General features: G+C 39.8%; 1 protein-coding gene across 1 annotated transcript in view; it reads right to left on the bottom strand.

Annotated features, from left to right (window-relative positions):
- The window catches only part of LOC145396490 (alkylglycerol monooxygenase-like), a 50,803-nt gene extending 38,456 nt beyond the window's left edge, over positions 1–12,347 (bottom strand). Inside the window, exons 1-3 of the mRNA XM_080269864.1 lie at positions 12,337–12,347; positions 11,764–11,869; positions 10,280–10,378 (exon numbers count right to left, since the gene is read on the bottom strand). Coding sequence (XP_080125990.1) covers positions 10,280–10,378; positions 11,764–11,869; positions 12,337–12,347 — 216 coding nt within the window. The remainder of the gene's footprint in view (positions 1–10,279; positions 10,379–11,763; positions 11,870–12,336) is intronic.
- Between the last annotated feature and the right edge of the window lie 2,230 nt (positions 12,348–14,577).

Here is a 14,577-nt window from a genome sequence, read left to right as displayed (position 1 = left end):
GATCATTAAACTGAGGCACTGACTGCCGTCCTTTGAACAGTTAATGCCTCTTGACCGCCATTGTCACGGTCATTATAATATTACACTATTAAAGGATACTATACAAAAACATGACCCAAACATCGCTATGTTGTTCGATACCCGAGACAAAAATGAAGAAGGGAGAGAAAAAGACATTTGAAATGACAAGGGAGAGAAGTTGGGCAGGGTCAATACAATAACACTGTGGGGAGGGATTCGGAGTGTTGCAGGCTAGAAACAAAGGTTACTGGAAAAAGGGGCGGAGGGAGGGGGGGAGAAGTGATGGAAACAGTGGAAAGGGGAGGGGAGGAGACGGCGAGGGGGTGGAGAGGGAGTGTATTTTGGGAACTGTAAAAACGATAGTTAGGTAAATGATGAGAAATGTCTCCTAACCACCACAGTGACGATTTATTCATGTTACTAACATTTATATTCGTCATTGATAACACTTCAAGCGATGGGGGAAAAGAAGCTCATTGACACTTTTATAATATTTCCCACAGTTTACCTACAGACATACGATTTTCAACATTAACGATAAAACGTGGATGATGGCAGAGCATGACTTGGAAGAGGAGAGACGGGTGGGGAGAGAGAGGTCGGAAAGGGAAGTGACAACTTATAAAACAAAATCGCATACTAGCGAAACACGAACTGGCAGTTTCTGTGTGTAACTGACATCGTAATTAGTGTTTTCTTGCAACCTCACCTTTAAGACTGCAATCGTTCTATAATATTTCATATAATACTTGCTGGCAACATCAGTCGGCAGTCCACAAGTAATCGACATATGCGTCAATTGTGAGCACCGTAACGAAGAATCTTTATACACCAATGTCGAAACATTTCACAATGGGAATATTAGTAGCACTATGAAGGTAATGGTACGAATCTGGCAATATCTGTTGTCTATTAGTAAACTGTATATATTTAGTTTTACTAGCATTAAAAGAGACAAGGTTGTTTTTGTCCCCATTCATTGATTGTAGCTAGATCTTGATTTATGGAGATGGCTGTACTGAGTTGGAGAGAGTAGAGATATTAGGCTTTTGCTAAATGGATGTCTGAGTGTGAATGAACTATGTAGTGTTGAGTCATCTGCATATGAGTGAACGGGATTGTGAGTGACAGATAAAGAGATCATTAATATGAACCAGAAATAGGGTTGGTGCCAGAACTGATCCCTGCGGCACGGCCGGCAAGTTAATTGAGTGGAAATTCGAATATACATCATCTACTTTTACTCTTATTTTCCTGTCACTAAGATAAGAAGAAATCAAAGGAACAAAAGATGTTAGTCCACAGCAAGGTGGAGTTTGGACAGCAGGGAACGGTACCATTACTCTGGCTCGAAAGCTTTAGAGATATCAAGAGCTACTGCATGAGTTTCTCCAAAAAGATCAATTGATTGATGGATGGTATAGAGTTAAGAGAATGAGTATGTCAAATGGTGGATCTTTCGTGGCGAAAAGCCGTATTGTCTATCACTAATTAAGTTGTTGGATTCAAGATGTTTAACAATATGCTTATTAATTAAAGTTTCAAATACCTTACCAAGAGAAGATGTGACAGCTATTGGTCTGTAATTGGAGAGGTCAGACGAACTTCCTTTCTTCGGAACTGGGTGGATATTGGCTTCTTTCCATGAATTTGGGAATAAAGAAGTACGTATGCATAGTCTGAATAATTTGGCTAGGACAGAGGCAAGTTCAGGGGAACACTTTTCCAAAACAATTGGAGGAATTCCATCTGGGCCTGGAGCTTTGTTGGTAGATATATGGTAGATACAGTATATTGTATTTGTGTACTAGGTATATGTACTCATATATTCTGTATATATATATATATATATATATATATATATATATATATATATATATATATATATATATATATATATATATACATTATATCCCATTGTAGCCCAGTGTCCGGAATATTGAAACAGAACTGGGATTAGGTTGATAGATGGGTACATAAATAATAAGGATATATATATATATATATATATATATATATATATATATATATATATATATATATATATATATATATATATATATATATATATATATATATATATATACAGAATATATATACAGAATATATGAGCACATATACCTAGTATACAAATACAATATACTGTATCTACTTACTGTGGATATCCAAATCTTATGGTATATATATATATATATATATATATATATATATATATATATATATATATATATATATATATATATATATATATATATATATATATATATCCCATTGTAGCCCAGTGTCCGGAATATTGGACAGAACTGGGATTTTTCAGGCCTTCATAAAGTAGGGGACCCCCGGGTAGGTACCTATGAGCTTTGCGAATATGAGCCGATAGGCGGAGGGCGGTACTCTTAGTACCCACCCAGCGCCATTCCTCGCCCGCCACCCCTGTGTTCCATTGTGATATATATATATATATATATATATATATATATATATATATATATATATTCTTGGGGTAAAGTGGCAAGACAGAGTTGCAAATGAAAGAGTAAGGGATATTACGAGAGTGGAACCAGTTAATGAATATGTGAGACTGTTCCTCGCTGGAAGTGGCTGGGGCACATAGTACAGAAAAAGAAGGTTGTTTAATACAGGATGTGCCAGAGTGGATTGCTAGTAGAGGAAGAAGAGGTAGAGAGAGAGGTAGGCCGAGGGAAACCTGGTTGGAGGACAATGAAAAAAGAAGCAGTGAGAGGAGTGTTGGTGGGACCTGAAGGAGATGGCAAGAGACAAATATTGGTGGGAGAGAGTTCATTGAGGCCCTATGCATCCCGTAAGGGGTGCCGAGCAGGAAATGATTGATTGATTGATTGATTGATGTATAGTATACATAGATTGATAGATAGATAGATAAGGTTTCGATAGATGGGTATATAAATATTAAGGATATATATATATATATATATATATATATATATATATATATATATATATATATATATATATATATATATATATATATATATATCGATAGAGCTACAAGATTCCGGGGGCTTGAATGATGAGTGAATGGAAGCGTGGCCCACTGGATTGAGCAATTTTGGGCTGTCTGGACATTGTTACTCCTTACCCTGCCCTAGGGTGGGAAAGGAGGTCCGGATGATGATGATGATATATATATATATATATATATATATATATATATATATATATATATATATATATTTATATAATTCTTTCCCTTCTCTTTCATTCATTCTTTCCTCATTCTTCCGCTTACGGAGTGACTTTACACTCCTTCTTCTGTACTTTTTTTCTGTCCTCTTCCTTCTGCCTACTGGGTAACTCTCTACACTGAGTGACAAGCCTAATGGTTTTCTATGTACAGTACACCAGGTAACCATCTACTATGCTGCGTGTGTAATCCATATAACCAAGTTATGGCGCCTGGTGGTTTGAGTGGATAATGTGAAGGTGCTCCAGTCCGGATTGAGCCCGTGTGGGTTTATATCCAAGGGATGGTTGTGGTTTATTACTCACGTAATGCCACTCCCAGGGATGAGTGAGGCTGGTCACTCTCATGTTAAATGTCCAGGACCAATTTGCCTAGTCACTTGTTCCTGCGCTCCTCATGAGGCGACATAGGTTTGGGTGGGATATCTCTGACCGAAGGGGCTCAGGAGGATCGAATCCACCCAAGAGAATTGAGTAGACATCAGGAAGGGCATCCGGTCATAAAATGCTACACGCTCCAGTCCAAAGTCCTCTACCCAGGGGCATACATGCCTTAGCCCTTCGGGGATACCTTTGCGTAAAACCAATCTCTCTCTCTCTAACTCTCACTCTCTCTCTCTCTCTCTCTCTATATATATATATATATATATATATATATATATATATATATATATATATATATATATAACACCGCTTACATTTGATTCCTAAGGGTAATTACTTACCATTATATGTACACTGATGTTTCATTATCTCCTAACACTAGTTAATGACACTGAGTTTTGTTTATAAATATAGCATACAAAGTAGACAATATATTCCAGATGTCTACTTACATAGAAATAAATGATGTAATACATTAAGAAACCTAAATGAGGATTCCATATTTAACGTTCAAAAGTAATTTTTCGATATTCTTTTAGTTACCGCTGGAAGTTATTATTTCGATTTTCTTTTTGTTACCTCTCGATCCACATGCTGACGTCACGATGCAGATGCGCGAGCGTCGACCTCGTACTCAATGGACTTTGCGTGTACCCACTGCCACACCTCGTCCATATAATGATGCTGTCCCAGGTTCATGTGTGGCTTATGTACAATCGGGATCAAAAGTCCTCTCTCCTTGCTTGTATTTCTCTCCATGGACTATGAAAAGCAGTGTGGTAAATCCTCAGCAATGGACACTGATGACACTGATCTTTGACTAAATAAGTCAACAAGTGTCAGTTGCCACGGATTCAACACACTGATATTCAGAGAGAGAGAGAGAGAGAGAGAGAGAGAGAGAGAGAGAGAGAGAGAGAGGAGATCAAAGGAGAAAGTATGGAAGAGAGGGAAGGAAAGTGGGAAAAGACAAGACGGGGGGGGGGGGTAGAAGGAAGGGGACGGGAAGGAGGTCAGATAGGGAGAGGGAGGGATGGGCGAGAGAGAAAGCGGCGGGAGAGAAGAAGGTAAAAGAGGGAGAAAGAGAGGGAGAGGGTCTAGAAGGAGATGAATATAAGGACTTGAGACAGGAACAGAGGAGGGAGCTAAGGGATGAGAGATACAAGGGTGGAATGGCGGAAGGAAAACGCCAGAGGATTTGGAGGGAGAAGGAGTGGGGGAGAGAGAGGGGCTAAGGTGGGGAGAGGGAAGGGAGAGAGGAAATCGGCAGAGGAGAGCGGGTGTAATGGGGAAGCGAGGGGAAGAGGAAGAACGGGGAAAGGCGGGATATAAGGCTACTGTATCATTCAGATTACCACAATTACCTCCTCCATGTGCTACCCCAAAAGGGATTAAAGAGAATTCCTAGTGGGTATCGAGCCTGTTAGGGGGAGTGGGAGAGGGGATCATAGAGAGGGAGTGGGGGGGGAGAGAGGGATGGGGGGTATGAGAGGGCGAGGAGTGGAATAGAGGAAGAAAAGAGGAAGTGAGGGTTAGAGAGGTTCAGGTGGAGTGAGGAGGTTGGGGGAGCTTGACGGGGCGAGGGAAAGAGTGGAAGGGGAAGAGAGAGGGGGTGCAGTTGGGGAGGGAAAGGGGGTTAAGGAGTGGGGGAGGAAGGAAGGGAAGTGGAGTAGGAAGGGGAGAAAGGGTGGGCGGAGTGAGTGAGGCAGAGAGGTAGGGAGAATGAGGAAAGGAGAACTGGGATGAATGGGGATGGGAGAGTAGACAACACGGCAAATGAGAAGTACCGGTAAAGCAAAAGTGTAAGTGAAGATAAGGAGAGAACAGGTTAATATTTTATAACTCGGGGTGAAAACTCGTTCATAGAAAAGGAAATTGGTTTACCGGTGTAGAATTTTTATCCTAAAAGAATGTTAGATATATGTAAATTTTTTGTCTGTATAATCAAGAGTCTACAGTAAATGTTAAAATGTTTGACGTATAAACTGCGGCGATAATATTTTAGAATTCCACATTCTGTAGCGTTCTCATTGATTTTGTATATATTATTATTTTTTTTTTTGGGGGGGGAGGTAGGAGGTCTAGAAGGCTGGCATTCCAAGACCATTCGAGATAGACTTGAAATTTTCAGGATTGATGTATCGTGGTTGTAGTCTTCTTTTGGCACATTTTTTATCTTTTCCATAGCACTAGCTCCGCACTAGCACCCACTATGCTATTTTCTCAATATTTGCTCTTCTGCATATAAAAAACTACTCAGTCGATTGCATTGCATGCCTGAGAGTCCTAAATCGCAAAGTATTTGGCCGATTTTGAACAAACTCGGTGGAAATGTAGTGGGTCAGGAGTGATCATGATTTGCACAGTATGAATGACCTTGATGTCAAGGTCACAGGTCAAAATCCGTAAAAATTTTTGAGCCATATTTAAAGTCGTTTAATATTACGTCTACAGTGATTAAAGTATTTTCACTTTGAATGTGGAGATTTTTAATAATGCTTCAGGAATTTCAGAAATCTAGTTTAGTTTATTCTTGCTGTTGCAAAAGGTTTTTATTCAGATCTTGAGAAACTCCTTGCAGTGAACAGGCTAAAAAGACCAAATTATACCACTCCAGCACTGTAAGTCACCCTCAGTCTATAGAAACATGTCAGTAGGTAGCAAAAATTTTCTGAAGCCTCCGTCCTTCGTTTATAAACGTATAAAAAATGTCTGAAATATTTTCAGGTTATGTAAATAATTAAAAATTTTCTCGATCTTTCATTACTTTTTTTTCCAGACGGCTTAAAAATTGCGAAAATATGTAATTCTCCTTGCCATGCTACAGTTATACTCAGTAGAACTACCATGAGAAGTAACTTTAAGGTTGGAGACGAGAGAAGATATAACAGGTGCTGAGCAGAGCGAGAGAAGCGACGACCACACCCACATTCATCAAGAGTGACAGCGAACTCCAGCTGTGTCAGATGAATCGGGTCTTTGTTGATATACTCCCTAGGGATGGAAGTGTTCCTACTTTCCTTTATGGGAGTCGTCCGGTTCTTATTGTCTTGTTCCTACCAGTCATCTAGCACACACACACACACACACACACACACACACACAGTGATGTGGTTGACAGAGCACTCGACTCCCAGTTCAAGTGACCTAAGTTCGAACCCGCCTCAGACCGCGCTACTTGAGTGGGTGAGGTGAGCTCTCACCTGTCAAGTGTAACTGAAGGCGCTCCTTGGTGGAAGACCCGCAAGGGTTCGAAACTCAGCGGGGTAAGGATTAGGCAGTCTACCCTCTTGTGCCTACTCTTCATTCCAATTTCGTTTAGGCTTGGTAGTGTGTCGGCGCTCCTCAGGAGCAGCCAGGGTCAGCCTATTGACCCCTTTAAATTAATATACGAGATTAAGGACTTGTGCATGTTCAGCCACTGGCTGCCATGAATAGATAAACCGAAAATTATTATTATTATTATTATTATTATTATTAATATTAATATATGCACACGTGCGACCATCTCATGCGCACACACACACACACATACACACACACACACACACACACACACACACACACACACACACACACACACACACACACACACACACACACACACATACTTGTGCTCTCGTCTAATAATCATCAAGTAAGGAACAGGGTAGAATTCTAGGAAAATTTTTCTGGATTTTTTCTAGTAGTAAGAGTGAATGAGGAGGCAGAAGCATCAAGGTGAACTGAGAGTGTTGTAAGTGAGAGGCAGAAGACCGAGTGGGAGGTGCAATGGAAACAAAAAATGTATATAAGTAAGAATTACGTGTAAATGTGGAAAAGAAGACCAACATCAAGGTGGAAGACAGAAAAGACGGTGTATAGATGTGATGTTAATACAGGATTAAGGAGTGGAAGGCCGAGAACGTAAAACATATTACTGAGGAGGATGGTAGAGTGAGAAAGGGGAACAGAGAGTGATGAGCACCGATGCTTACGAAGCATTGCTGGAAATCATTGTGTGCAGTGTTTACAACAATGTCCATATAATTGCCTCGTAAGTGTGGATTTGACTCTCAATATTCATAATAACTCTGTCAAGAAATATTAGTGGAATATATTAATTGTAACTTGAAGAAGATTCTTAACCTGTTTCGATGTATACCTACTGTATGTGATGGTCAAGTGTAGCCAGACTAAGGAAACAATTGTATTAGTAATCAAGAACACGTCTAACGAAGGCTCGTTCAAACAACTACTAAACTGTTATCAAGATGTGCGGGCGACCCTGTTCTGTCAGGTAAAAACAACCTCATACATCAATGCTTCCGTTTGGTGTGACAGGAGCTAACATCACGATGTAATATGCATGGAGTTGTGGACATAAATACTCTATCACGTTCCTACGATAAATAGCGGGACAGTGGATAATTACTTCTGAAACCCGGTGATGCGATCTGAAGAACCAATCAAGTTTTTCAGACTGATATATAAGAGTTCGTGAACCCAGTAGACTGCAGGAAACTTGCTCTGAAGCCAACCATCCATCCATCAGGATGTGGGGTGGGGTGTGGGGGGTGGGTGGGCGGGGTTTGTGCATCCAGGCAGGTCCTCCGTCCGAGTACATTGATGCCATCTCGGGCAGGCGTCCCCCTCCAGCATCAAATCTGTATCCTGTCCTTACATTACTAACAAATTAACATGATAGAATTTTATCTGGTATATACAGTAAGAGTTACTAAGAATGTAAGGGGATCCCATATTTATTTTATATGAATAGTGTCTGGACAACTTAAGTAAACTCCCTGTGCTTCCGAGCAAAAGCATAGTACATTGTCAATACAGGCATACAGTTAAACATTACATGTACACATCTAGTAGCACACTTAGTTAGGTAACAATACCATATTCATCATCATGACCTTTTCCCTATCTATGAATGGTATGAGAAACAACAGCACCAACTGAAACAAATTTATTGAAGACACTCTACATAAGATTTGTTTGTCATACCTGTAGAATAAAGTGTAAGATCGAATATGGTATGGAAATACATGAGTTGTAATGCCTGATGTAATGACTGGTGTGGATTAGCATAACACCTGAAGCGATGTTCTCGTGAGGTTAGGAAACTTAGTAACACCTCTTCCTTACCTGTTGATTTCTCGATTATATATATATATATATATATATATATATATATATATATATATATATATATATATATATATATATATATATATATATATATATATATATATTCATGCAGTCTATGTCGATATTAAAGAGATAAAAGACTCCGAAAAAAAAAGAAATAGAAAGAAAGAGAATTTATAGTTTGGAACATAAATCGTTAAGGAAGAGGTGTTTGGGAGCTTCCTTAACCAAAGAGAATACGAGCCTTCGTGGTATAGTGGTTCAAAGCGCCAATGGAGGGATGATTATATTCCGACGGCGCTTTGGTCTGAATCCCAAATGGCAGCTGGATTTTTTTCTATCATGCAGTGTCATTAACCCTAGAATGCTTACGTTATTATCCTCACAGTATTGCTTTCGCCGGGAGAATTTTTTTTTTTTTCAACATTTTCTTTCAGTTTAGTCTATTTTAGTTTCTGTACACTTTAGTCTCTTTGATTTAATCATACACTAATTATACAACTGAAAAAAAAGAAAAAAAAAATGTAATACAAATGCTTTTGTCGGGTAAAAAACACTTTAACCCCAAATATCATGGTGATAAATGCGAGATGAAACCACACCACTACCTATGTAGGTAGGGGGTAGGGTGGATTGAAGGTATAGGGAAGGACAGCTCCAAAACTGTTGTCATAACAAAATAGCAAATAAATAAATCGCCGAACAGGGAAATTAACCCGACTTAAGCATTCTAGGGTTAAGACCCTAGAATTGTCACTTGCTCTTAACCCTTTAGATCCGTGACGTCTTTTTTGTAGTTTATTTTTGCCGCTACCAGATGAATTTAGTTAATCAAGAACAGATCTCTAGTAACTATATATATATATATATATATATATATATATATATATATATCATCATCATCAACATCCGGACCTCCTTTCCCACCCAATGGCAGGGTAAGGAGTAGCAATGTCCAGACAGCACAAACTTGCCCAGTCCAAATAGGCCACATTTCCATTCACTCATCATTCAAGCCCCCGGAATCCTGGCTCTACCAGACACGCCAAAAACATTCACAACATTCTGCAGCTTCACACAAACGTATCCGATTGAGTCAATTCGGACGCTGACATACCTCAGGTTCGAAAAGGCTATGTAAAGGTTAATATAATTATCTGGCGAAAAGGTTATGTAAAGGTTGATATAATTATCTGTATATAGTAGGAAAAAAAAATCACCTAGCTGAAGGGTTTAGTAATCTTGACACTACTAACCTAGCCTGATGACTCAGCCAACAGGTAACCATTCGTCAACAGATGACTAAATCAACAGGTAATCACGTCGGCAGGTAACATCAGCATGTAATAAATGGACAGATGACATCAGCAGGTAAATGGTCAGCAGGTAATAAATGAGCCTGCGACACTACTAACAGGTAACTTGTCAGCAGGCAATATAGCAGGAAATATAATTACCAGGTAACTACATTCCCAGGTAACATTACAGGTAATTAATGCACTAACTGCTCCCAAACGCAGTATCCACCTTCTTGGCGTTCCTGCTGCTGGCACCACAGACCCGTGCCACACTTGCCATATATATTCCAGATGCCCCCACACTTCTCACCCGGGCCCTGTGGCAGAGATGTGGGATTAAGGCTCTCTCGAAGTTTATGGAAGGTCCCTAACGCCTCTTCCTTAGCGATTTATTTTTTGGGTATGGTAGGTTAATATCCTTCTGCACATTTTAAATGCACATAGGGTAATAATGAAGGATTTATATAACGCAGGAGAGGACAGTAAGGAGTAATAAGTAAAATAAATTGCTTATGAAAAGGTGTTAGGGAGCTCACTTAACCGATGAGAATACAAGCCAAGTATGGTTAGGTTAAGTTGGGTTGGTCTGGGTTAGGCTGGGATAGATAAGGTTGAGTCCGTTTATGTTAGGTTAGTTTAAGTTAGCTAGGAATAAATTGGGTTGGGTTATGTTAGCTATGTAACGTTTGCTGGTAACTAAGATCAGATTATTTTAAATTAGGTTTGGTTTAGTTAGGTCTGCTTCGGTTACATTAGGTTAAGTTGGATTAGGTTAGGTGAGATAGGCTTAATCTAGTTTAGGGTTAGATGTGGTTTGACAGGGTTTGTTTTGGATGAGTTGGGTTGGACTGGGTTGGGTTGAGCCGAGGTGTGTTGGGATGACATAAAAGTTGTAAAAAAAAGGTTGTACAAATTATTGCACTACCATTTTACTGAGCATAACACTGAAGTTGTTTACAAGAATAATATAAAGATTTGCCTTTAATCTTAACTTTACTAGCACCAGGTGATTTTACTGAAGATAAAAATAATGTCTTGTACTGAATAGGTTGAATAGGTTGTTGAAGCTATCTCTAACCTTCCGGTTCGAAAAGTCTCTTCTAAGCTGAATAGAATTTGTGGCAGGCAGAATGACAATACGTGATCAGAGTGAAAGGAGTTTGAAGGAGCTGGAAACAATACAGACGATGGGATAAATGGGGACAAAGGTGGGTTTAGAAACAGTGCAAGATTTACAGACAAGATCGGATATTTTAAGTAAACGGTGTTAGCATACAAGTATATTTTTAGAATAAGAAAACTTACGATTCATTATTGTAAGCTGCAGAAAACTCAGCATAAAGCTGATTGGCTGGTTACAAGAAACTGATATTTCATAATAATGTCAAAGTGAAATGAATGGGTTTGTAGACAATTCAGGTAAGCGGTGCTAGCAGGTGAGAGATGCTGTCAGTACAAAAGATGTCTGAAGAGAGGCTGACTGGAGCGTGCTGACTGACTTTCAGGTTCAGCTTACTTATACTGACCAAAGTCCAGGTGGAAAAAGCTGGCGTAATTAGATGTAATTCTAATCTGGAATTTACTTCACAAAGCTACCTACTTACCTATTTAAATGTTTACCTACTTACCTACTGGCCCATTTACCAGTCTACATACCCAGCTACTAACCCATCTACCCACCAGCCTCCTGTAGCCTACTTACCTTCCCACACTCAAGGCAGCAGTCACATACATCCATCACCGTGCCATACTGACAGTCTTGTGGACCGCTTGTGCAACTACACGGGAGGCAGCTGAGGGCGGTGATGCTGGCAAGGAACAGGAGAGTACAATTAAAGAGAAGGTGGGGAGACAGCAGGGAGAAAAAGATGAGAAGTGGAGAGAAGTGGGGGAGAGGAGGAGGAGGAAGCTGGTATAGGGGGAGGGATCGTAAGAGTAGGTAGGGAAGGAGGAGGGAAACATGAGATAAGGAAGGTGAGGAAAAAGAAAGGATGAAAAGCGAGAGATGAAGTAGGGAGAGGGACAGAGAAGCAGGGAAAAGAAGGAGGGAAAGAAAGGGGTAAGTGTGGATTGAAAATGGGAGAGTAGAACGTGAGCTGGCTGTCCGAGAAGGGGAAGGAAGGAGGGAGAAGTGAGGTGGAACTGAAAATCCATTAATGATATACTGGTATATACAAGATAAAGACAGTGAATGAAAGCACACGGTAATAATATACTGAATAATACAGGAAACACATTGGTTTAATACTATATAAAATAATACAGCTTTGCTTACCTTGTTACCATAACGCCCACAAACACTAACGTAATAAACAGCTTCATGGCTGGGAACGGCGAGAAGATATCACAGGTACAAATCACAGCGGGAGAAACAGCTCCTTCACCTTAACCTGTCTGGAGTGGTACTGAGCTCCAGGTGTTTCGGGCCCCTGTTTATATACACTCTGGAGTCTGGATGTTTTAGCTTCTTCCTACTTTCAGTAATGGCAGTCGCAAGGCATATGATGACTAATAGCATCGCTCCCGTTAAAATCTGTAGCAATCGATAAACAAATATCAGTTAACACAGAAGGTTTCTTTCACTATACATCGATACATGATTTCAATGAACTGTAAGAATATGTTATTTTATTTTTGGCAGTTCGTATGATTGAAAGACGTAACCAACAACTGGAAGCATATTCGGCGTCTGTCATCCCCGCCTCTTTTATCTGTTGGCATTGATTTGCCATCTAATGGTGACATCACGCGCTCTGAGTTACTCACTGGCTACTCATAGGCCACGTGACAGACAATTGTAAATACAGACCTCTTGCTGTCTGTCAAGTCAGAAGCCAAGTATCGGAGAAGTTATATATATATATATATATATATATATATATATATATATATATATATATATATATATATATATATATATATATATATATATATATATATATATATATATATATATATATATGTGTGTGTGTGTGTGTGTGTGTGTGTGTGTGTAGTCACTGCTCTTCTAAATTGCATGCATCCTTTCACCTCTACGAGGGGCGTGTATCATCCGTCTAGCAACAAACTCTCATCCCTTTTCTGTCCAACTCTCTAATGCAAGAGTCAACCGTTACTCCTAGTCCTTCATTTATGCAACAGGTCAACTCTGGAACTGTCTCCCTCTGTCTTTATTTCCTACTTGCAATGATCTCCAGTCCTTCATACGCAGTGTGTCCAGGCATCTAGAAATGAACGGATCTTGAATTTGGCTCTATTTTGCATTGTTACTGTTTCTTTTTTTTTTGTTAGAAGGAACAGTTTGCGGGCTGCTGGCCTTTGGTTCCTTCTTCCATTCATTTTATATATATATATATATATATATATATATATATATATATATATATATATAGAGAGAGAGAGAGAGAGAGAGAGAGAGAGAGAGAGAGAGAGAGAGGGAGATTGATAGATAGATAGATAGACAGGTAGATAGATAGAGAAATGGATATAGGGTGTTCAAGAAAATCTAACCTTCAGGAACTTGAAGGGCAAAGTGTTTATTCATTTCCACTACTGGTGGGGACTGCATCATACTTTACAATTTTTCTTTGGCCTTCTCGAACCAATGCCTTCTGACCCCTGTATGTTTTGGTTTCTTGGTGACTGAGGTTAGTCATACTTTTCCCCACAACTCCATGTTGTTTCTTTTCAGATGGCTAGTACAACGTCCAAAACAGTTGTATTCCTGCTCGGTGTTGATCGAAATGACAGTTTGTTGAATTTGAGCCAGCTGCCAACGATTGGAAACGTCATACAACGACTTTTCTACTTTCTGAAGGTGGGGAAAAAGACCTGGCAGCATCATTGTCACTGGTTGTTGAAGAAGCAATGGCAGTATTGGTCAATGCATCCATTCCCGTGGTTGAAAAGTGGCACGCTGTACAAAAGTTGAAAAATGAGTAAAAGAAATACCGTAACGTGGTACGGAATACAGTTCGAGGCGGGAAGACTCAAAAACAAAAAGAAGCCCGCTACAGGGATGTCCACTAGAAAGGTCCATATGACTTGGCCAAAGGTGATGTACTGGCAGTGTTGAAGATGTAGGACAAGGAGCTCTTGATCGACCAGTGTACCAGTAGGAAAATGTACATTGGCACTGAAGACAAAGTATACAAGACCAGAATGAAGGCCAAGGACAAAAGAACGAAAGAAGAAGACAAGAGATGTCTGAAGTCTGAGGAGGAAATAAAGAATATGCTGGAGATGGGAGGAATAGGAGAGGTAGAAACGTCCACATCAAGTAATTCTGAGGATGAAGGTGACAATCAAGAAATTCCAGGGCTGTCTACTTCAACCACTCCAAAAGTTCCATGTCTGGTTCGAAGACAAAGGCGGGTTATTGATGACCCTGTATTTCTTGCCGCATGTAATCGGACAGGCATTTCAAAGCGAGTTGCAATGCAAGTGGTAACTCCTGCCTTAAAAGCAGCAGGGACTGACGTGAAGGAACTCACGTTGTCTGTCAGATCTCTCCACT

This window comes from Coenobita brevimanus, chromosome 4 (genome assembly GCF_032717465.1).
Source record: "Coenobita brevimanus isolate Jiangsu-jjx chromosome 4, ASM3271746v2, whole genome shotgun sequence".
NCBI classification, from domain to species: Eukaryota; Metazoa; Arthropoda; class Malacostraca; order Decapoda; family Coenobitidae; genus Coenobita; species Coenobita brevimanus.
This window is presented reverse-complemented; position numbering and strand designations above follow the sequence as displayed.